At 39.0% G+C, this 24,340-nt stretch overlaps 1 protein-coding gene across 6 annotated transcripts in view; it reads left to right on the plus strand.

The window, feature by feature from the left end:
- The window catches only part of MAPK14 (mitogen-activated protein kinase 14), a 74,872-nt gene that overhangs the window by 31,163 nt on the left and 19,369 nt on the right, over positions 1 to 24,340 (plus strand). For all 6 annotated transcript variants that reach the window (XM_011282246.3, XM_045057446.1, XM_003986062.4 and 3 more), the window contains exons 3-8: positions 933 to 991; positions 14,829 to 14,940; positions 15,663 to 15,692; positions 16,022 to 16,069; positions 17,201 to 17,315; positions 17,889 to 17,960. In XM_011282246.3, the coding sequence (XP_011280548.1) occupies positions 933 to 991; positions 14,829 to 14,940; positions 15,663 to 15,692; positions 16,022 to 16,069; positions 17,201 to 17,315; positions 17,889 to 17,960 (436 nt within the window). The remainder of the gene's footprint in view (positions 1 to 932; positions 992 to 14,828; positions 14,941 to 15,662; positions 15,693 to 16,021; positions 16,070 to 17,200; positions 17,316 to 17,888; positions 17,961 to 24,340) is intronic.

A 24,340-nucleotide genomic window follows, 5' to 3' on the forward strand; every position in this document is an offset into this window, starting at 1 on the left:
GGTTGGGGAATGGTGGTGGTATAAATGGATTGATCAGTATAACTCCACGACCAGAAAAACTGCTCAAAGACCATGGATTACTGAGTATTAAGTAGTTTTCGCTTTATCCTTCCATAAAGATAGCCTTTTGAAAAAATTTTTAAATTTTCTGATCCAAATACCTGATGATGATTAAGAAAAGTATCTGAATTTTAAGACTATTGTAAGAATAATACCAAGATTATATACTAAGAGAATATTTTGGAGCTCAAAAATATCAGTCTTGAAGACTACATCTGGAAAATTTTCATGGAATGATAATACGTTTAAAAAAGATACATGATGCTGGGGCACCTGTGTGGCTTAGTTGGTTAAGTTGGTTAAGTTGGTTAAGTGTCCTACTCTTGATCTCTGCTCGGGTTATGATCTCATGGTTTGTGAGATTGAGCACCGTGTTGGGCTCTGTGCTGATAGTGCAGAACCTTTGTGATTCTCTTCCTCTTTCTCTGCCCCTCCCCCACTTGCATGCATACTCACGCTCTCTCTCTCTCAAAATAAATAAGTAAATAAACATTAAAAAAAAGAAACATGATACTGTAATAATAGTTCTAGAAGTCTGACCTTTTTCTGCTTGTTAATCATTAGTCTATTAGTGCATATGTGAGTCAAGAGCCCTAAATCTTTTTGCTTCTTATTTACAAGTGGCTAAATGTGAGCAAATTCTAAAGAGATGAAGTTTTTAGTGGTAAAATATGTTATGGGAAATGATGTTAACAAGTAAAAATCAAAACCATACTATGGGTAAAAAATAAGTTGTAGTTAAATGTATGATGTTGTGGTGTTATTGAACTGAGATGGTAGGATTTGAAATTCGTTCCTATTAAAATGACTAAGCTTGATGGGTACTATGGTTCTGTATTTATTTACTGTCTGATTTTTCTGTTTTCTCATAGGTGATTGGTCTGTTGGATGTTTTTACACCTGCAAGGTCTCTGGAGGAATTCAATGATGTGTGAGTGAACCTTTTGCATTTGCCTTCCTTAGCTAGATGATGAGTGGCAGTCTATTTCTATTCCTGTTTAGCAGTAAATAGACTTCAAAAGATTCTTTATTCCTGTCATCCAGCTCTTCTAGGGGCTGGGGATGAATACAGAGATGGTATATTATGTGTGGTGTAAATCTGCATGGGAAGGGTCGGTGCCCAAACTCCTGCTTTGTTCAAGGGTCACCTACGTAGTAGTGTCTTCATTATTTTAAGGCACATTGTGAAGATTCAGTAGTGAGTCCTTGCAGAGTTCCATGGAAAGGAGTATAGGGAGTTTTGACTATGACTTTTGTTCTCACATTGCCTGTCCCAGTTCTTAAAGAGACGCCTTTCCACGTTACATCATTAAATTTGCATCATTGAATTTACATCAAAAAACCAGGACCTGGTTTTATACAAGTTCTTCTCTCTTTTTTGTCCCACTTACGTGTGGAAATGATACTAGACTTGCACGCTCTTCTTTGAAGAACTGGATTTCTGTCCTGGGACAAGGGGTGGACCTCACGTGTTGAGAAAGCTGATGAATTGTGCTGATTCTCCCAGTTGTGACCATCTCATTGTGTCAAGCCTGCGACCCACCCTGGAAAACAGACCCTGAGCGTCTCAGAAACCAGTAATAGGGGCTTGGGAAAATGAAGCAGGAGAGAAAGCTGCTACAAGGTTATTTATTTAGGAGGTCACTACTGTGGGCAGTCGGGCTGAAAACTGCCAGAATCTTCTAGGAAGCAGTTTGAATGTACCTCAGATGGGGAACATTTATCCCCTGGCCCCTGACCCCATTGGCAAGCGTTGCTCTATGGGGAATTAATGACCTCACATGCCCAGGTTGCACATGTATGAGTTCAAGATAGATTCCAGCAGGTGTTCTTGTGCATGGAACAATCTACTGTAGCTTTCCCAGTGTCTGAATTAGCACACCTCCCTCCCATCCCTAATTCGCAGATACACTATGCCGTAAGAGAGAAGTAACACCTTAAATTCCAGCTTTATTGAAATATAATTGACATAGAACATTGTGTAAGTTGGGTTCTGATTTTTTTTTTTTAATTTTATTTATTTCGAGAGAGAGAGAGAGCAAGCACAAGTAGGGGAGGGGCAGAGAGAGGGAGAATCCCAAGCAGGCTCTGTGCTGCTAGCACAGAGCCCAACTCAGGGCTCAAAGTCATGAACCCCAAGATCATGACCTGGGCCAAAACCAAGAATCGGATACTTAACTGACTGAGCCACCCAGGTGCCCCAGGTTCTTATTACAGTAAAACCTTGGATTGCAAGTAACTTGTTCTGCGAGTGTTTTGCAAGACAAGTAAACATTTCTAATACATTTTAACTTGATAAACGAGCAATGTCTTGCAATACAAATAGTACATGATGCCAAGCATCACATGATCACAACTGAGCCAATGGTTCTTGAAATTCCCTTTGATATACAAGTGCTTTGGATTATAAGCTTGTTTCCAGAAAGAATTATGCTCACAAACCAAGGTTTTACTGGATTTATAAACAAGAATTGAGTTTATCTCTTAGGAGGAAATCTCAGTACCACTTATTGAATATTTGCTGAGCAGAGTGTTAGAAAAAGCCTCAAAATAATGGAAAACACTACTCTTTGCCCTTGACAAATCAAAATCTTACTGGGGGAAGGAAGTAAATTTAAAGCCGATTTGTCATCAAGATACGAATTGGCTATAGGACCTTGGACTAGTCACGTTGCCTCCCTGGGCCCCCGGTGGTTCTCTAATTAAACCTAATAGGCAAATGATGAAAATTGGGGTGGTTGACTTCTGAAGCTTTTTTGATACTGGAGAATCTCGGAAAACAGAATGGTGAACCTAAGGTTGCCTGAAGAAAATATTTCATTGTTTATTTTTCTATAATGTTTGTATCACTGAAAAAAATTAGTGCTTGTCCAGGACTGTGGTTATTTCAGAGTTTTCCAAAGTCACTTCAGAATTTGCATAAGAGACCAAACATCTTCGCCTACAATTAATTGCAAGGTTTGCAAATTTAAATACTTCTAGGGCCAACTAACACAAATGAGGCTCAGCATTATACAACTGGGAGTGGGGGTGTGTGTGGTAAAACAAAATACTGGTACTGTACTTCCTTAAAGTAGTCAAATTCACATTAAAACAAAGCAGACAGATTAAAACCCACTATTCTGGCCAAATCAGACACGCTAAAGGCTAGAGTGGTTCTGTAGCCTGTCAGGTTTAGAGTAGGCTGTAATTTTGAACATGAATTTTTTGTGCTGATTAATAAAATCTCTAGTTACTTTTCATATTTACAGTTGAATTTTAATCATGTGTTATGTGTATTTGTGCCTTTATGTTGCAGTTAGCATTTTTCATTTATCATACAATTAAATACAATTTTCCTGAATTTGTAACTTCTTGGTTACTAGGCATTGTGCATACTTCATTTTTAAGACTATATACTTTTTTATTAAAAAAAAATTTTTTATTACGTTTATTTATTTTTAATAGAGACAGCAAAAATGGGGGAGGGGCAGAGAGAGAAGGAGACAGAATCAGAAGCAGGCTTCAGGCTCAGAGCTGTCAGCACAGAGCTGGACATGGGGCTTGAACCTACAAGCCGCGAGATCATGACCTGAGCCGAAGTTGGACGCTTAACCAACCGAGCCATCCAGGCGCCCCAAGACTATGTACTTTTTTAAATTTAAACTTTATTTTAAAGTAATTTCTGCCCCCAACATGGGGCTTGAACTCAGAATCCTGAGATCAAGAGTCACATGATCTATTGACTGAGCCAGCCAGGGGCCCCTGTGAGAACATAACTTTTGAGAAAGGAACAATAGATAGTGAGTTTTGGCCATTAGGAACAATGTGAATCTAACAGAGAGAGAGATTGTTTGGAAAATGTGGAGTTAAAAGATGAATATATGAAGCTGTTCTTGACTGCCATATGATGTGGTTATACAGATGGCAAAATTTTGTAGTTTGGTGACTGAAAATCATTTGGACATTTCTCTTGCCTTCTTGATGGTAATGTTTGCTGGGAGGTGGCATATATATGCATGCTTCAAATATTTAGTTCCCAATAGAAATCCAAAAAAATTATTTTTTAAAGGGTTTATTTACTTATTTTGAGAGAGAGAGAGCACATGAGGGAGACAGGCACAAGGAGAGAGGGAGAGAATCCCAAGCAGGCTCCACCCTCAGCGTGGAGCCCTATGCGGGGCTCAATCTCACAACCGTGAGATCATGACCTGAGCTGAAGTCAAGAGTCAGTCTCTTAACCAACTAAGCCACACAGGCACCCCAGAAATCCAGAAATTTTAAATGGCACTGGCCATTTAATACTTGATTAGAACCTAGCCCCTAGAGAAAGCTGCAACTTTGTGCAACAATATTGCCTTTTCTTGGGGGTGTCAGTTCTCTAAGCAAGCTTATAGGCAATGAAGAGTCTTTGGACTCTTGGAACTATTTCCTCAAATTTCAGGAAAGCTGAATTGTCATGGTAAGTGGAATTTTCTACTGCTTTTTGCATTTTTTGTTTTTTACACCTTCACACTTCAGGTTTCTTATACCTGAGTTCCTTATCTCTGCTTAGTTCTTGAAGAGGAAATAGAAGTGGGGTTTTAGAATCTGCTGTGATCTAGCAGAAGACCTTACAACAGGGTCAGCAGCAACCATTGTTTCAGTGAAAACCAGTGTGCAAATTATCACCTTGTGTAGAGTTAAACTTGATAAAAATGACTGTTCATCATCTAACAAGTGTAACTTTTTTCCTTTAAAAAATTTTTTTAACGTTTGTTTTTGAGACAGAGACAGAGCATGAACACGGGAGGGGCAGAGAGAGAGGGAGATACAGAATCTGAAGCAGGCTCCAGGCTCTGAGCTGTCAGCACAGAACCCAACTCGGGGTTAAACTCATGGACCGTGAAATCATGACCTGAGCTGAAGTCTGATGCTTAACCGACCGAGCCACCCAGGGACCCCTAACAAGTGTAGCTTTTTTTTTTTTTTTTCAACGTTTATTTATTTTTGGGACAGAGAGAGACAGAGCATGAACGGGGGAGGGGCAGAGAGAGAGGGAGACACAGAATCGGAAACAGGCTCCAGGCTCTGAGCCATCAGCCCAGAGCCTGACGCGGGGCTCGAATTCATGGACCGCGAGATCGTGACCTGGCTGAAGTTGGACGCTTAACCGACTGCGCCACCCAGGCGCCCCAAGTGTAGCTTTTTTACGTCATTGTAAATAAAAGCTGCTGAGCATACTGCATTGGTAAAGAGAGTTTCTGGATTTACATTGAATCTGATTTCATTCAGTATTTGAACACCCATCCTATGCTAGGCACGGTACTAGTTTCTGAGGAATGTAACAGTAAATAAAGATAAGCATGATCTCTGATGATCGAGTTGAGACTCCTCATAGGAGAGAAGAAAATTTTTAATAAACCATAGGCAGTGTGGTAGGTTCTGGAAGATCCTACATGATTTGTTCCTGTGCACTCCCTGACCACATCTATATTCTTCCCACCCACTCTCTGCATCCATCCTCTCTGGCCTCTGTGTTCTTGCTTGAACATGGACATCCACATTCCCAGTGGGACCTTTATCCTGGTTTCTAATGTTGGCCTGAACACCCTCCCCACATATCCACATGACTGGCTCCTTCGTTTCTTTCAGGACCCACTCAAAGGTCTCTTCACCAGAAGCTCTTTTTCCCCTCACTAGCATAGCTTCAGCCTTCCACCGTCCGTGTCTGCACCTTACTCCACGTTGTTCTTAGCAGATGTTGCCATCCTACATTTGTGATTGTGTCTCTTCTCCCGCTGGCTTGCACGGTCTAGTAGAGTAGGGAGTTTGTTTTCTTCCTTGTTGAATCTTTAAAGTTTTTGTTTTTTGTTTTTTTTTATGTTTTGTTTATTTTTGAGACAGAGAGACAGGGCACGAGTGGGGGAGGGGCAGAGAGCTAGTCGAATCTTTAGTACTTAGAGGTTTCAGATGAGGAAACTGTGGTGGAGAGAAGAACTGAATTCTGTAATACTACATATGAAATTGCATACAACTCAGGTCTTTTGGCTCTAAATGTATTTCTTTTTTCTTTTTTTTTCTAAATGTATTTCTAATGACATTTTTCTTGATCCAGGGCTGTGATTATTATTTGAAAGTCTGCCAGCCTTTCTTACTGGGTAGATATTATGATTGGTTCTGTGTAAGATGTCACAACTGAAGGCCTTCCAGTTGTATGTGGTGCCTGTTTGTAATGAGACAAAACATAAATGTTTACCTAAAATAACTAAAGGACCAGGTCAAATTTCTAATGTCGAAGCAACATACAGGGTCTCAAGACACAGGAGAAACTCAGTAGAGGAAAGCCTCTAAACAAAGTAATAATTGGGTCTGAAGAAACAGGTAAATATAGATGGGGCTTAGAGGTTGAAATTTATTCCAGACAGTCAAAGAAGTGAAGAAAACGTGTCCAGTGTACGGAAAAAGAGATTTGATTGAATGGAGAATGTTAAAGGAGTTGATAGATAAGCATTGATTTTTGTTTTGTATTTGGATAAAAACTGTGCAAGTAAATTATGATTGATTGGCTTTTGTGGCAGAGAAGAGTTGTTTTCCTAATTTAGCAAATAAGCACTATCTGCTCGGAAGTAATGCTTTCCTCCATCACTGTGAAAGAAATACCCAGCCTCATTGTTTGGGCTTACAGAAATACTTTCATTCTTTGAAAATAGGCTGAGCGCCCAAGATAGGTAATGCAGGAAGAGAAGCAGTCTGGGAGAAAGATGAAGGAGTTAACTGTATCAACGGTATATTTGCAACTTACTTCCTTCGCAGGTCTGCTGCCGACCTGCCAAGGGTAGAGAGTTGGTGAAACTCCTTGTAGCTGTCTTCAGTGACTTACATTTAATACCATTGAGTTTTTGTCTGATATGGTCAATAAGATGTCCCCCTTTTCTCAGATGAGCTAATTTAAAAAGGTAAAGAAGCTTCAGGGTCTGGCTTAGAGTTTGGGTCCTTCAATAAATCTTTCCCGGGGCGCCTGGGTGGCTCAATGGGTTAAGCATCCGACCTCAGCTCAGGTCATGATCTCACAGTCCGTGAGTTCGAGCCCCGCGTCGGGCTCTGTGCTGACAGCTCAGAGCCTAGAGCCTGCTTCAGATTCTGTGTCTCCCTTTCTTTCTGCCCCTCCCCTGCTCATGCTCTGTCTCAAAAATAAATTAAAAAAAAAAAATTTTTTTTAGTAAAAAATAAAATAAAAAATAAATCTTTCCCTTCAATTAACTCCTTCCTAAGTCTGGGTTGGGGCCCTCTTTTGTGTGTTCTCTAGCACCTGGATATTTTATAGCTCTCATCATGCTTTCTTAGGAGTTTATACTCATAAATGCCTTCCTCTCATCTAAATTCTGTAACTCCCTTTTTCATCATTGCATCCCCAGTGCTCAACAATTAATATTTGTTGGTGGAGTGATTGAAGAAATAACCTTGTGCTGTCTTGTTTACAACTGGTTGATGATCTAATTTTCTGGTAGTATGCTCAGTATATTCTCTTTTGACTAGCTTTTTGTTTTTATCCTGTAATGTAGACCATATAGTAAAATATTGAGTCCAGGTTGATTGATGCAGATAATTTAGAGGTCACCTCTCAGTAATCTTTGCTTTAAATGAGGAGAATAGTTTGTTGTGAAATAAGCTGGCTAAGCTGTCTACATGGCTGCTAAATGGTGCCTTTACTCCTTACATTAAAACCATCTGGTCTGCTTACCAGATAAGATCTTTGGCATGAGTATTTTAATGAGATGTATCTTGCTTGGTCCTACTAGTAATTCTATATGCATTGTCCTGAGTCATTAGATTCTGTTCAGTAGTAATTTAGTGCCTAGTATCTACCAGATACTGTTCTAGTTTCTATAGATACTACAGGGAACAAAAATAATTTTGTCCTCCTTGAGCATTGTACAGATAGATAACAATAAACCATGAGCATAAAAATAATTTAGTGTATTAGCAGGCAATAATGCTGTGGACAAAAAGAAAAGGTAACATAGGGGAATTTAGGAGTGTGAGGGCAGGGTGTGAGATGCAGTGGCCAATGACCTTCTCATTGCGAAGGTGAATTTTGGAGCAAACATTTGAAGGAGTAGAGGAATTAGACTCACGGATATTCTGGGGGAAGAGCATTCCAGGCAGGAGAGCATTCTAAGCAGAAAGAATAGCCAGTGCAAAGGTCCTGAGATAGAGGACTCCATGCTGAATTGGAATTTCAGCAAGGGGTCTCTGTGCCTGGAGTAAGGAGGCCAGTGTGGAGCTGAATGGAACAGGGGAGAGAAGTAGATGATGAGGTCAGAGAGATATTTGGGAACAGGGTGCTGGATTATGTAAGGTTTTATTCGGCCGTTGAGGGGGTTTTTATCTTTATTCTAAATGAAAAGGAGAGAAGTGATATGATCTGATTTTTATTTTTAAAAAATTACTCCGCTGCTGTGTTGCAAATAGATTGTAACGAGTCCCAAGGATCACTGGATGTATTTCAGAGGCTTGTGGTTACAAATTGTCAATCCCTGTGATTATTTTAAATACTTTGTTTAAATATGGAAATATTTTTTTGCCTTGTGATGATTGCTTTATCAAATAGGACTAACAGTAGTAGACATGCCAATCTATAGATATAAGAGAGATTTTTTTTTTCTATGAAGATTTTTTCTGATTGTATCATGCTTTAAAAAGAAAGGTGGTAGGGGAGGAGTCTTGACAATGGGTGTTATCCAAGAAGTGCTTAATAAGTGAAGTTCTAAAATGGGGCACTGTTGAGAGTACTGAAAACCTCTTAATGTAGAGTTCTGCCTCTTTGCTGGTACAGTAACTTTTACTTACGATCACTTTGAGAGATGGTGATTTGTGCTCTTTATGTTTGATTTAATTTAAGGGAGACTGTCTTCCAAGGAAAGTGAAGAACAAGATTTGAATCAGGCCGTGAAATTGTCTTTTCAGCCTTTAGACTAATAAAGTCCGATTTACTTAATTCATTTTTTTAAGTGCATTTTTAAAATTTTTTATTATATGAAATTTATTGTCAAATTAGTTTCCATACAACACCCAGTGCTCATCCCAAAAGATGCCCTCTTCAATACCCATCACCTACCCTCCCCCCCCCCCCCCCACCCCCCGTCAACCCTCAGTTTGTTCTCAGTTTTTAAGAGTCTCTTATGCTTTGGCTCTCTCTCCCACTCTAACCTCTTTTTTTTTTTCTTTTTTTTTCCTTCCCCTCCCCCATGGGTTTCTGTTAATTACTTAATTCATTTTTAAAGATGGGAGCACTAGGAAGGGAAGAGAGGGACCCATGGCTCTCCACTGGCTGCAGCCTCTATGCTCACAGCTCAATTTGCCCAGAATCCAAAGGCCTCCTTGGCCAAGGGCTCCATCATGCTGGGTATTTTCATCCTAATGTTCTTTGCCATCCTAGGCCTGGTCATTCTGGCCTACATTATCTGTCTGCTCTAGTGGCCTGCAGCTGCGATAGGGAGCCCTCAGAACCGTTCAGCAGGGAGGGAGGAAGCTGACTGGTCGAGCATCCTGCTTGGCTGACACACCAGTGGATCTTTGTTTCTGGTCATTATTTCGGCTCCTGGTCTCCAGGCCAACGCGGGGCCTCTTATCAACAGCAGCAACCCTGCTGCCCAGCAGACCTCTTCCAGAGCCTTCTGGATACGGTTAACCACTGTTAAGCAGGGGGCTTTTTGAGCTGGAGATAGAGGGTGTTGAGGACACAGAGCTGAAATGTAGACCATTATGGAGAACTGCTCAAACATTCATCTTGATAGCCTTTCTTTAGGTGTAAAGACAACTGCCTATGATGCTAAAATATGTTCTTTCCTCTCCCTGTCACATGCGGGGGGGGGGGGTCCCTTGTAAGTTCAAAAGCACATTGTCTATCTTCGTCTATGAAGTAGTCACTTTATCAGTGTCTTTACAGATTGCACAGTCTAAGGCTGTGTGGTATCCCTGTCTCACTCTGTAGCCAAAAGGAGCTTGTCATTTGAATTTAAGATTTATCATAATTTTTACCACTCCATACCACTTGTGCCCTAGGTTCTCATTTAAAGAGAGAGATGGTTATATGGTCCTCATTCTTTGTGACTGGGTGAGTTATAAATTCTTGAAATAGGGTATCTATAACTCATCTTGTTATTTGAGAAAAATATCTCTCTTACCCTAAATAAATGTCTTTAATTTTGTCAAATATTCCTTTTATGGAAAAAAAAAAACTTTCAACTTATTTCTTTGTCCAATTAGGGTTGAGGAAACCATGTATTTTGGAATCCAGACGAGGCTTGGGCCCCAAATCTGTGGTAGTTAATTTCTTTGAAAAGTCCATCATAATTGTTCTACATTTGATTTTCCTTTCTAGCTTAAAAATAAACAGAGAGAAAAAAAAGATGACAGCTAGATAGCATTCCGGCTTTCTCAAGTCAAACCTCTGTTAATTTATTTGAGGTATTATGAACACTGACAATAGTAGTCATGTCTTTACCAAAATGTAACTAAATTTGCTTTCCAGAGACAAATGCTGTAGAAATGTGGTTATCCATGAATGTTCCTTTTGGAATAGACTTATTCAAAATGTGTTCATCTACATTTTCTTCTTCCTTGTTCACCGTTTTAAAAGTTCATACCTCTTCCATAAACATTGAGTAACTTTGCATGATGCTTGCTTTTGTCCACTGTTGGAAGGTTTATTTTTGAAACCTTTCAGTATATGATGAGCTGGAATTTGACAATTGGTTGTTGTGAATTAGTCTTTGGGATTCGTGGAAACAACATACAGTGATTAGGTTACTCCCTGCAAGACATTTCTGCCATGAATGCTTTTTAGTTTATTTAATTGTAGCCTGGCAGCGATGCATGATAGTTATTACTATATAGACTCATTAATTTAATGTTTTGACAGTCTCACCCTCTGCCTGGAAATTTTACTGATAAAATAGATGTGGTCTCTGATGGGGACAGTGGTGGAATATTCTAATTAAAAGCATGCTCTTTGTCTCTCAGGCTGTGCATTCAGTGGTCTTCTGGCTATATAGGATTTCTTAAAAAAATTTTTTTCTTAATGTTTATTTATTTTTGAGAGAGAGACAGACAGACAGAGTGCGAGCAGGGGAGGGTCAGAGAGAGAGGGAGACACAGAATCTCGAGCAGGCTCCAGGCTCTGAGCTGTCAGCTCAGACGCGGGGCTTGAACTCACGAACCATGAGATCATGGCCTGAGCCGAAGTCGGACACTTAACCAGCTGAGCCATCCAGGCACCCCTGGCTGTATGGGATTTCTTAAGTCACTGGTAACCATTTAAACACAATAGTTATATTTGAAATTACTATGGTTGTTTTGATAATACTGCTTAACATCTTTGTGAACTAGAACAGGCATATTAGAGAGTTAAGATTTTTAGGTTTTATTTCAAGACAAATTAAGGGAGATTCTAAGTGGAATCATGTAGAACAATGTTCTCTTTGTTTACCTTTTCTCGTTAAAATTATTTTTTAAAATCGAGAGAATAATCCTTGTTCTATCCAAAGTCATAAAATGTAATTCTTTGCAAAACACTTATAAAATAGAAACTGGATTCTCTCTTCCTCAACCTGAGCCTTACATTTTGTCATAATTGATATTATGCATATGGCAACCATTATACTTGATCTTCTGGGAGAAGTCCTGATTTCAAAATATTAACCAGTTATTGATAACATTCTCATATTTGTCAGATTATGTGTTAGTTGGGGCTAAAAAAATACAGTGACTGTGATTAAGATGGAATATTGCTAGGCTTTTGCCAACTTTCTTCTTTCAGTAAAGATTAACTTTGATAGTAAGTATCAAAGTTACTTACTTTGATACTTACTGTCAAATTACTTAATTGAGAATTATTATGGAAATTATCTAGAGATACTGCTTCCCTGATTATTGTGACACTTAGAAAACTTTTTTTTTTTTTTTAAAGAAGATCATTCTTTTGACTTACATTTGAGGTCAAATGGAAGAATTTGGAAGCAGTATGTGCTGTGATTAAGACCATGGTCCTGGGCTCCTGGGTGGCTCAGTTGGTTAAGCATCTGACTTCAGCTCACGTCATGATCTTACGGTTCGTGGGTTTAAGCCCCTCATCGGGCTCTGTGCTGACAGCTCAGAGCCTGGAGCCTGCTTCGGATTCTGTGTCTCCCTCTCTCTCTGCCCCTCCCCTGCTTATGCTAGCTCTCTCTCTCTCTCTCTCAAAAATAAACATTAAAAAAAAGTTAAAAAAAAAAAAAAAGACCATGGTCCTGAGAGCAAACAGTTTTTGATTCAACCCTTGATATTATCACTGTTTTAACCTTGAGCAAGTTACATATCCTTGTTCTGTTTTCTTATCAGTGAAATGGCAAAGCTAATGAGACTTACCTTATAGAGTTGTCGGGAAGAATACATGAGACACAGGCATGATACACAGCGCTTGACACAGAGCAAGCACTGACTACATTTGGTTGTTATGTTGAGCTTGGAACATCTCTTAAAAGAGAACTACCTTTAATGAAGCCTGTCAAAAAGTCCAATTCACTCTTTAAATTACATTTAGAGTCTGTCCTTTCCTCAAGGACGTGTGATTGTGCAACCTTTAAAAATATGAAATGCTAAAGTCTTACTTTTATATCTAGGCTAAGTTCTTTTGATCTTTGTGAAATTGGGAACTGACCATATCCGCCCAAAAGGGAAATTACGAAACAGGAGAAAAATTCAGTTCCTCTTTAAGGAGAGAAAGTAACAATATAATGTGTGGTATGGTGTGATGTGGGGTGGGGTGTGTGTGTGTATGAAGAGAGATCATGCACATATTTATATAACGCATTAATAGATTTAAATTTACTGGCCTAGTGTCTTTTCCTCTAAATTTATAAAATATAAAAATAGAAATGAAATGAAAGCATTTGTAATAGCTCAACTGGTATACATTATTATTCAGCCTCAGGAACGAGTAGTGATTCTTACACAGTAGATAAAACCTAATTTGATTTTTAAAAATTCAGCCTTTTTACTACTGATCCGGTTTTGATGTTCCCATAGCTGTGTAATACAGTAATGAGTGGGTAAGGCATTGCATCTAGAATATTTGTGGTGAACCTGTTGGACTTGAATGTAATCGTTTCCCTAATCTTACCACGTAAGGTTAATAACCAGGACCACACCTGTGAGGAGAGGTTCTGGAATGCCCCATTTTGCTTTATAGATACTATTCCTCCTTCCTTTAAAGTAAATGCAGGAATATTGTCAGTGAACAATATCCTTTTACCAGTGAATCCTGAAAAAGAATTATAATTTGAAAATTTAAAAATATTCCTATTTTAGTGCCTACTATAATGAGGTGAAAATAACAATGATAGATTTAAAAATCAAGATACTTTATCATGGCCATGTATTTAGTTGTACTGTGTATTTCTCATGCAACATTTTTTTTAAAAAACTGATATTGACACGTACATCATTCTGATCTTCATCTTTGCTTTTTTCTTGTCTCTTTCTTCAGAGAACCTAGGAAAAGATACATCTAGTAAGAAGGATTATAGAAATTTTTAGAAAACTAGATGGAAGGTGGTAAAGTTAGAATAGGGGTAATGAGCCCCCCCCCCCCATGTATTTACTAAGTTGTTAGCTGTCACTGTCATACTTACTGCCTTGCCTTCCCTTCCTTCTCTTTTCTCTTCTCTTCTCCTCTCCTCTCCTCTCCTCTCCTCTCCTCTCCTCTCCTCTCCTCTCCTCTCCTCTCCTCTCCTCTCCTTTCCTCTCCTCTTCTCTTTTGTGCATCATGATAACTGTACTCTTTTATCCCTATCACCTATTTCATCAATCCCCCCTACCCACCTCCCCTCTGGTAACCATCAGTTTGTTCTCTGTAGTTAAGAGTCTGTTTCTTGGTTTGTCTCTCTCTCTCTCTCTCTCTCTCTCTCTCTCTCTCTCTCTCTTTTTCCTTTATTCATTTGTTTTCTTAAGTTCCACATATGAGTGAAACTATATGGTATTTGTCTTTCTTAGACCGACTTATTTTGCTTAGCGTTATACTTTCTAGCTCTATCCATGTCGTTGCACTATGTATATACCACATATAGTATATGAAATATTACACTGTGTATATATATACCACATCTGTATTCATCAGTTCATGGACACTTGGGCTGCTTCCATACCTTGGCTGTTGTAAATAATGCTGCTGTAAACAAAGGGGTGCATGTATCCCTTTGAATTAGTGTTTTTGTATTTTGAGGGTAAATACCCAATAGTGTGATTACTGGACATATGATAGTTCTATTTTTAATTTTTTGAGGAACCTCCATACGGTTTTCCACAGCAGCTGCACCAGTTTGCATTCCTACCAGTAGTGCATGAGGGTTCCTTTTTCTCTACATCCTCACCAACACTTGTTTCTTGAATTTTTTATTCCAGCCATTCTGACAGTCATAGGTGGTATCTCATTGTGATTTTGATTTTCATTTCCCTGATAACGAGTGATGTTGAGCATCTTTTCCTGTGTCTATTGGCCATCTGTATGTCTTCTTTGGGGAAATGTCTGTTCATATCTTCTGCCCATTTTTTAATTGGATTATTTGCTTTTGGTGTGTTCAGTTGTATCAGTGCTTTATATGTTTTAGATACTAACCCTTTATCAGATATATCATTTTCAGATATCTTCTATTCAGTAGATTGCCTTTTAGGCAATTGCCTTTTCTTAAATACCTCTAGAAGTCTTATGAAATTAAGAGCTTTCACAGGGGTTCTGGATTATTGTGTAACTCTCCATTAATTTCTAGGTATCTGGTGACCCATCTCATGGGAGCAGATCTGAACAACATTGTGAAATGTCAGAAGCTTACGGATGACCATGTTCAGTTCCTTATCTACCAGATTCTCCGAGGTCTCAAGGTATAGTCTCCCTTTCTCCATCTCAAGGCTTAAGAGAAAGAAGAAGAAGAAAGAAAAAAAAAAAACCCTTTCTTATGGAAAATTTCAAACATAAAATCACAAGTACAATTATACTGTAATGAACCCCTGCGTTTACTCAATGACCACAGCTACCAACATATGGCCAATCTTGTTTCTGTTGTATTCCCCAAGCCCTGGATTCTTTTAAGACAAGTCCAGACATCATATCATTCCACCCATAATAGATATTTCAGTATGTATGTCTGAGAGCTCAGGACTCTTTATTCTTCCTTCTAAAGAGTAGTCATAATCTCTTGATCTAATCTAATGTCTGGTCAGAGTCATGTTGAAACTTTAAAAACCTCCTCTAGGATGCTAATTTGTTTGTGGGAAGGGCAGATAAGTAATGTTTTAAAATTAAAGCACCTTTGACATTGACATTTAGCAGCTTTGAGTCCGTGGTGAGCTCCAGAGCACTAGCCAGAAAATAGGTTGAAAGCTGTTTCACTTATACTTCAACTCTATGAATAGAGTTGATGGTATAGAAATCATAGTTATGATAAATGTTCAGATTACTGATAATTACTTGTTCTCATTTCTAATGCTACTTTTTAATACTAGTAGTTCTTACTGTTTCATGAAAATATACTTTAACTATGTCATATGGCCATAAGAGGTTGGAGATAACTTTTTGATTTAACTGACTTTTTTCTCTTTCACAGTATATACATTCAGCTGACATAATTCACAGGGTAATGTATTATGATTTTGATGGCATTATTTGGGGAGGGAGCGCTGAAGTGGAGAGGACCGGCATGTGGCCAAGATCCTAGTCTAAGCTTATTTTAGCCATTGAACTATTGATTATAACTTTACTCTAAGTTTAAACTGATTAAAGAAATGTGTGTGGTTTTTACTATTTAAGGCTAATTAGGACTAGGTAGTGACTGACTATAGATGGAGATCATTTATAGCTGAATAAAGTCTTACTTTTATGTTTGGATCTTCATCATTACCTGTGGGGAGAAAACCTAGCATGAATCATAGAGTTGATCATGTCCTCTCTGGACTTGCTTCCTAGGACCTGAAACCTAGTAATCTAGCTGTGAATGAAGACTGTGAGCTGAAGGTAAGATGAAGAGACAGTGGGAATTGTTTGTTTCCACTTGTAATTACATGTTTGACTAACCAGGCAGACTTATGTAGTAAATGGGTTTATAAAATCATGACTTTTTGTCTGAAAATTCATATTTTCCTTAGAAATATCAGAGTTTGATTCACAGACTTAATAAGTCTTAGTTTAAAGGATATTGAAGGTGGCATCAGGTGTCGTATTTTCATTCTAAAATAAAGTTACATTAGAAATTTAATTTGTTAGTTATAATAAAGGGAAATCATAGTCTGAATATTAAGTAAGCAATCCTGAAGAGATAATTACTAGATTAGTTTCCTAAGATAAGAATGGCAAAAGCCACTCATTCAAAATAATTCAAATAGGGGATAAATATAAATATATAGAGAGCAAGCAGCTTTAGAATATTTTTTTCTCATTTTTAATCAGTCTTTTAAACATAATTAAATGTAATAAAAAGAATCATTTTAAATGCACACTTGATAAATTTATGTATCCATTTAACCACCAACACAATTAAAATAAAGAACACTTTTTCACTTCCAGAAGTTGACTTATGCTCCTTCCGAGCCACTCCCTACTCCTCTACCCCTAATCCTGGACCACTGATCTAATTGCTGACACCATAGAACAGATTTATTTTTTTCTGGAATTTCACATGAATGGAATCATACAGTATTTGTGTGTGTGTATCTGATTTTTGCTTAGCATAATATTTTTGAGATCTGTGTTATATCAGTAGTTCATTCCTTTTTGTTGCTGAATAGTATCCATTTTGTGAATATGCCACGATTTGTCTATCCATCTACCTGTTGATAGACCTTTGCTTCAATTCCAGTTTGGGGCTGTGTAAAGCTGCTATGAATATTCATATGCAAGCCCTTGTGTGGCTGTATGTTTTCATTGCTCTTGGGTAAATGCCTTGGAGTAACATTTCTGTTTTGCTTTTTGTAATTCCATTTTTTAAATTGCTGTTTATCATGCATTCCAAACATAGACTTGGAAGTATGTTTATGAAAGTGCTGCATTGTTCCTCCTGTTTCTGAGGCAGTAGAGTTTTTTCCCTCCTGCCTTATGAGACTTAGGATCCTGACTGTTCCAGTGCCTGATTTCTCTTCTCTCCCTTAGATCTTGGATTTTGGACTGGCTCGACATACAGATGATGAAATGACAGGCTATGTGGCCACTAGGTGGTACAGGGCTCCTGAGATCATGCTGAACTGGATGCATTACAACCAGACAGGTACTGCTTTTATTGGTTTTTTTAGCACCCTCTTGGTCAGCATGTTGAGCGTATTTGGGATTCTCAGAAGCGGAGGTAGTGGGAATGGGAGGAAGCATCTTTTTTTTCCATCAGTAATCCTTTTAAAGTCGACAGAAAATATTTCAGTTGCTCAGATAGAGAAAGGGGGTGGTGTTGTACACAGCTTTCAAACTTTATGATTTAGCAGTTGAGTTTTTATTTATTTAGATTTCCAGCGTATTCTGTGAGTACTTCTATCTGAAGACAATAGGTTCATAATTGTAACCTCTCAACATGACTTGGGAGAATCCACCATTTCCACCAATAAGAGTCTCTACCCCTTTGTGAACAGCTTATTTTTCTTTGCCTTAATTATGTTTTGACATCCTACCTATGAGGCCCGTTAGTGGGGTGAAGGTGTTAATAAGCTAACTTCCATAAAGATGAGCATGAATCGTGGACCTCAAATGTCTTAAATATTAATTTGAGTATTTCACTTCTAGTTATAGTTCCATTTGTGGTCAGGTATGATAACAGTGACATTGTATGCCCTTTTCTCTTTAATTTTGCCAGTTGATATTTGGTCAGTGGGATGCATAATGGCCGAGCTGTTGACTGGAAGAACGTTGTTTCCTGGTACAGACCGTATCCTTTAAAAAGTTTTGGATTCTTGTTTCTTATCTGTATTCCAGCGTCCATGGAAGTATATCATTTTTACCTATCTCTAGGGAAGCTCTCAGTTACTTGCTTATATAGTTGAGACATGCGTTATGAGATCCGCCCTCTGGCTAAGTGTCTTGCTTTGCCAACAGAGTGCCTTCAATTTTACTTGTGAGTTGGAAAAATTCCTCACAAGCTGGGGAACTCTTTATATCTTTCACCTGTCATCTTTTGCAGTGAGTTCTTTATTACATTAATCTTCCCACAGCAGTTCTGCAACCTGAGCGTATTCCTGAGAGGCTCCAGATCTCAATGACTGGTTTAGTCTACTTGTACAAACACTTAATGAGAGCAAGATACCCATTTATAAATCAGGGGTGTCTTTAGCTTTTATGTTTGATTTACATGTTAAAAAGATTATATTTCATCCCTATAATGATGCACCTGCTGACTCTCTTTATACTTGTTGTTTAACAACAAATAATAAAAGGAAGACATGATGAGGTCATCCTGCCATGTGATGGCACAATTTTTTTTTTCCAGCACAATTTTGTTTTTATCTAGATTTTAGCCAAACCTTAATTTACTGCCAGATTTACCATCTAGCCCATGGTTTACCATGGCCCTTTTATTTTAGGCCCTTTCCCATCTGCTGTATGCCCATTTCATGCTTTAGAAGTAGTATCATCCAAATGTGGTTTGTTAGAAGTCCCATTACTTTCACTTGGGGAAGATGTTCAAGTGAGAAAGAATGTTGAGATATGTGTCTAGAATTAGGTTTGAAGATTTTTGTAAAATTCATCTGACTAGCCTATAGTGGGTTTGGCTGGGCTTTAAAAATGCTGCAGTCATGCTATGAATGTGTTCTATCATGCTTAGAGACCTAAAAGCTGTTTTAACAGACCCTCACCTAAGCAAACTCATTGAATTTGTACCAGAATGTCCGTTTACTTGCTTACAGTTTGGGATATACTTTTGTGGTGACTGTGAATGTTCATGCTATCTCTCCACATGTTCTATCTATCTTCTGCTGAAGAAAAATGTGCTTTCCTAATGAACTGAAAAGCTTCTGCCCCTCAGGCAAAGTTGTGTATTTCCCTGACTATTTCTGCATTGATAGAGTTCTGTCTCCCTGTATTGAACTCACCTTACTGCTCCTCGGTCCCGGATTCTTGGTTTAAATACCTAGTGTTTGTTTCATTCACCTTATATCTGCATCTTAGAAATGTGGTATATACATTATAGTCCAAGCTAAGAGAATTAGGGAAATTTTTAATTCCCCTTTACCTCAGGTACACAGCTCAAGAGTCCCCATCCAGCAGACTAATGTCTCTCTTCCCAAGCACACTACTCTGATGCATTTCTCTATTCCTCCCTCTCCTTCCTCTTCTTTATTATCTGTAGCTCCTTTTACCTGCAGTCAGCTTTGGGCACGCGTGCCTGCATTGACATGCAGAGTAGTGGAGAGAGACAGTAGGGTGTACTGGTTGAGAACACATACTCTGGAATCAGACTTCCTGGGTTTCGATCCTGCCTCTTACACTCCCCGCTGTGTGTTTTCTAACCTCTGTCTCTCGATTTCCTTAACCATAAAATGCTAATAGTATGTACTTTACAAGGCAGTTGTGAGAATTCAGTGAGACAGTATCTGGAAAGTAGTTAGAGCCTGGCAGGAAATGTTAGCCATCATCTTCATTACCGACTTTTGGGAAACACTTTTTCCCTTTACCTTCCCACTTTACTGTCTGCCTGTGAATCATTAAAAGTTTTTGTTTGTTTGTTTTATTTAAATTGTGTGACAAGTAGTAAAGGATGGATCCCCTTGGCGGGCTACTGGTAGAAAGGTTTTAAAGCAATTGTGCCCTATGGTTTTATCTCACAGACTTACTTACTCCCTGATGGCTTGACTCTTTTAGAATGCTAACTTTCAACCTGTAAGACATCTTCCCTTTATTTTTTCTTATTTTAGAGACAGAGACAGAGTGTGTGCACATGTGTGCAAGCAGGGTAGGAGCAGAGGGAGAGAGAATCCCAAGCAGGCTCCGTGCTGTCAGTGCGGAGCCTGACGCGAGGCATGATCTCGTGACTGTGAGATCCTGATCTGAGCTGAAATCAAGTGTTGGACGCTTAACTGACCAAGCCACCCAGGCGCCCCAGAAGTCTTCCCTTTTTGTGCATACTTCTTTTCCTTCTGTGAGCTTTAGATAGAAAACCTAGCATTTAGGCTTTTTACCATGGGCTTTTTTTTAATACATGGAAATTCATTTCAAAATTCCTATTTTAGTAATACACCATTTCTTTTGTACTTGGCTGTTTTTCAGACAGATATTCTGCTGGATCATAAAAGTCAAATTCAGAGGATTTGTATTTGCAATACATACCACCCCCATCCTGTCAGTTGCCAGCTGTGTGGATGTAGATTTGGTGGCCGGACAAGGAGAGAGGAAAACGTTTTCTAGGACTTTTTCTTGCCTGAAGTGTACAGTTATGTGCATTCTAGCATAGTGGTTCTTAACTCTCATTTTCACCAGAATACTTCGGGGAGCTTTTAAAAACTCCCAAGTGCCAGGGCACCACCTCACAGACTCAACTAAAGTTGGTGTGGGGTCCAAGCACAGGCTTTGACATATGTTTTAAGTCCCCGGTTGTTGCCAATGTGCAGCAGGTGTTGAGCACAACTAGAGTTTAGCCCAGTTGAATTTTACTCTTAACCTTTCAGGCTGATCCTAAAAAAATTAGTTAGGCAGTCTTTCCTCATTTTTTTTTAAAGTTTATTTACTTATTTTGAGAGAGAGAGAGAGAGAGAGAGAGAGAGAGAGAGAGAGAGAGAGGGAGGGAGGGGCAGAGGGAGAGAGAATCCCAAGCAGGCTCCATGCTGTCAGCGCAGAGCCCAACACAGGATTCGATCCCACGAGCTGTGAGATCACGACCTGAGTCGAAATCAAGAGTCAGATGCTTAACCGACTGAGCCACCCTGGCGCCCCCTCATTTTTTTTTAAAGGTACCGATGAGATGAGAAAGTTAATAATTTAGACTTATCCACTTGGGGGCCTGGAAGGATATTAGAAAACATCTAATTGAACCCCCTGTTTTTTATACATGTGAGGAAACCAAGACCCAGAGAAGATAGATCCAAAACTATTACTTATGACTCAGGTCACGGTTTCTTTACGTTATTTTATTTGTTACCTATTCCCCAAATTTTTCTTTTTCTTTTCTTTTTTCTTTTTCTTTTTCTTAAAATTTTTCTTTTTCTTAAATTTTTCTTTTTCTTTTTCCTTTGGAGGATGTGCTGGCCCCACACATTCTTTCTTTGCCTGGCAAGATGTGCAGCCACTGCTTATTTATGATTTTTAAATGCAACTGAATGCTGAGGCAGCCTCTAGAACTGCTCTTCTGTTGAGTGCAGTTTTCTCCCTGTTTTCCTCATGTATTAATCATATTATTCTCATCTAGAACTGGTGGTTTTAGGGGCGCCTGGGTGGCTCAGTCCGTTAAGTGGCCGACTTGGCTCAGGTCATGATCTTGCGGTTCGCGAGTTTGAGCCCCGTGTCGGGCTCTGTGCTGACAGCTCAGAGCCTGGAGCCTGCTTCGGATTCTGTGTCTCCCTCTCTCTCTGCCCTTCCCCCGCTCACACTATCTCTCTCTCTCTCTCTGTCTCAAAAAAATAAACATTAAAAAATTAAAAAAAAAAAACTGGTGGTTTTAGCTTCTAGATAAGAACTATCTAATAGAATTGTCTGTGGTGTTGTGAATGTTTTCTGTTTGGGCTGTGCACTGGTTGGTAGCCACCAGTGACATGTGGCTATTGAGCACTTACAATGTGGCTAGTGAAACTTAGAAACTGAATTAAAAATATTTTTGTGGTAAAAGGTATTAACATAAAATTTGCCATTTTACCTTTTTCTTATTGTGGTAAAAAACGCATAACATAAAATTTACCATCTTAACCATTTTTAAATACACAGTCCACTGGCACTGACTATACTTACAAAGTTGTGCAGCCATCACCACTATCTTATTTCCAAAACATCTTCATCACCCCAACGGAAACTGTACCCATTGAACAATAACCCCCATTCTTCCTTCCCACAGCCTCTGGTTTCCTCTCTTCAACTTCCTCAATTGGCTTATTCTAGATATTTCATATAAGTGGAATCACACAATATTTGTTCTTTTTCTTGATTATTTCCCTTAGCCATAATGTTTTCAAGGTTCATCTGTGTTGCACATGTTATCAGGACTCCGTTCCGTTTTATGTGTATTCCCCTGTATGTGTATGCACTCATCTTTTCGTTGACACTTGGGTTATTTCCACCTCTGGCAATTGTGAATAATGCTGCAATGAACATTGGCATATAGCTCTCTGTTTGAGGCCCTGCTTTCAGTTCTTTTGGGTATATATATCTAGGAGTGGAATTGTTGGGTCCTGTGGTAATTCTACGTTTACTTTTTTGATGAGCTATCAAACTGTTTTCCACAGCAGCTGTACCATTTTACATGCCCACCAATGATGTAGGAGCATTTCTCCGTGTCTTCACCAACACTTATTCTTTTCTTCTTTTTTTAAAAAAAAATTTTTTTTTTAATGTTTTTATTTATTTTTGAGACAGGGAGAGACAGAGCATGAGCAGGGGAGGGGCAGAGAGAGAGGGAGACACAGAATCCAAAGCAGGCTCCAGGCTCTGAGCTGTCAGCACAGAGCCCAACGCAGGGCTTGAACTCACGGACTGTGAGATCATGACCTGAGCTGAAGTCGGACGCTTAACCGACTGAGCCACCCAGGCACCCTCTTCTTTTTTTTTAAATTATAGCCATCCTCATAGGTATGAAGTGGTATCTCTTTGTGGTTTTAATTTGTATTTCCCTAATGACTGATAATGTTGAGCATCTTTTCCTGTGTTTATTGGCCATTTGTATATCTCCTATGGAGGAATGTCTGTTCAAGTTCTTCACCCATCTTTTAATTGGGTTGTCTTTTTGTTGTTGAGTTTTTAGTTCTTTATATATTCTGGATATTAAACCTTTATTAGATATGTGATTTGCAAGTATTTTCTCCCATTCTGTGGGTAGTGTGTTCACTTTCTTGATAAGGTCCTTTTTTTAAAAAAAATTTTTTTTAATGTTTATTTTTGAGAAACAGAGAGAGACAGAGCATGAGCGGGGGAGGCGGGGAGGGGAGAGAGGGAGACACAGAATCCGAAGTAGGCTCCAGGCTCTGAGCTGTCAGCACAGAGCCCAATGCAGGGCTCGAACCCACAAGCTGTGAGATCATGACCTGAGCCAAAGTCAGACGCTCAACAAACTGGAGCCACCAAGGCGCCCCTCTTGATAATGTCCTTTGATGCACTGAAGTTTTGATTCTGATGAAGTTCCAATTCATCTATTTTTTCCTTTTGTTGCTCATGTTATATCTAAGAATGTATTACCAAATTCAAGGTTGTGAAGATTTACTATGTTTTCTACTAAGAGTTGTATGTGTTTCTCTCTCATACCTAGGTCTTTGATCCATTTTGAGTAAATTTTTGTATATGATGTCAGGTTTGAGGTCCAACTTATTCTTTTGCATATGGAAACCCAGTTGTCCCAGAACCATTTGTTGAAGAGACTATCCTTTCCCCACCGAATAGGCTTGGCATTTCTATCCAAGGCTAATTCTAATCCATTTGTCTGTATATCTATGCTTATATAACAGTACCACACTGTTTTGATTCCTATAGCTTAATAGTAAGTTTTGAATTCAGGAAGTGTGTGAGTCCTTCAATTTTGTTCTCACTGTTAAATGGCTGGGGGTTTTTGTTTGTTTTTTGTTTTTTTGGCTTTTCAGGCTCTTTTGTAATCCTATATGAATTTGAAGATGGGCTTTTCCATTTCTGCAGGAAAGGCTGTTGGAATTTTTTTTAATATGTATTTTTAATGTTTATGTATTTATTTTGAGAGAAAGTGTGTGCACATGCACAAGCAGGGGAGGGACTGAGAGAGGGAGAGAGAGAATCACAAGCAGGCTCCAGGCTGTCAGCACAGAGCCAGGCACCAGGCTCCATCAGTCCTACAAACTGTGATATGACCTGAGCCAAAATCAAGGTCGGATGAGGCGCCTGGGTAGCATCGGTTAAGCATCTGACCTCGACTTAAGTCATGATCTCTTTGTGATTTTAATTTGTATTTCCCTAATGACCAGTAATGTTGAACATCTTTTCCTGTGTTTATTGGCCATTTATATATCTTCTGTGGAGGAATATCTGTGTGCTTGGAGCTCAGATCCTAGAGCCTGCTTCGGATTCTGTGTCTCCTCTCTGCCCCTCCCCTGCTCGCTCCCTGTCTCTGTCTCTGTCTCTGTCTCTGTCTCTCTCTCTCTCTCTCTC

The sequence above is a fragment of the Felis catus genome, chromosome B2 (assembly GCF_018350175.1).
Source record: "Felis catus isolate Fca126 chromosome B2, F.catus_Fca126_mat1.0, whole genome shotgun sequence".
Lineage (NCBI taxonomy): Eukaryota > Metazoa > Chordata > Mammalia > Carnivora > Felidae > Felis > Felis catus.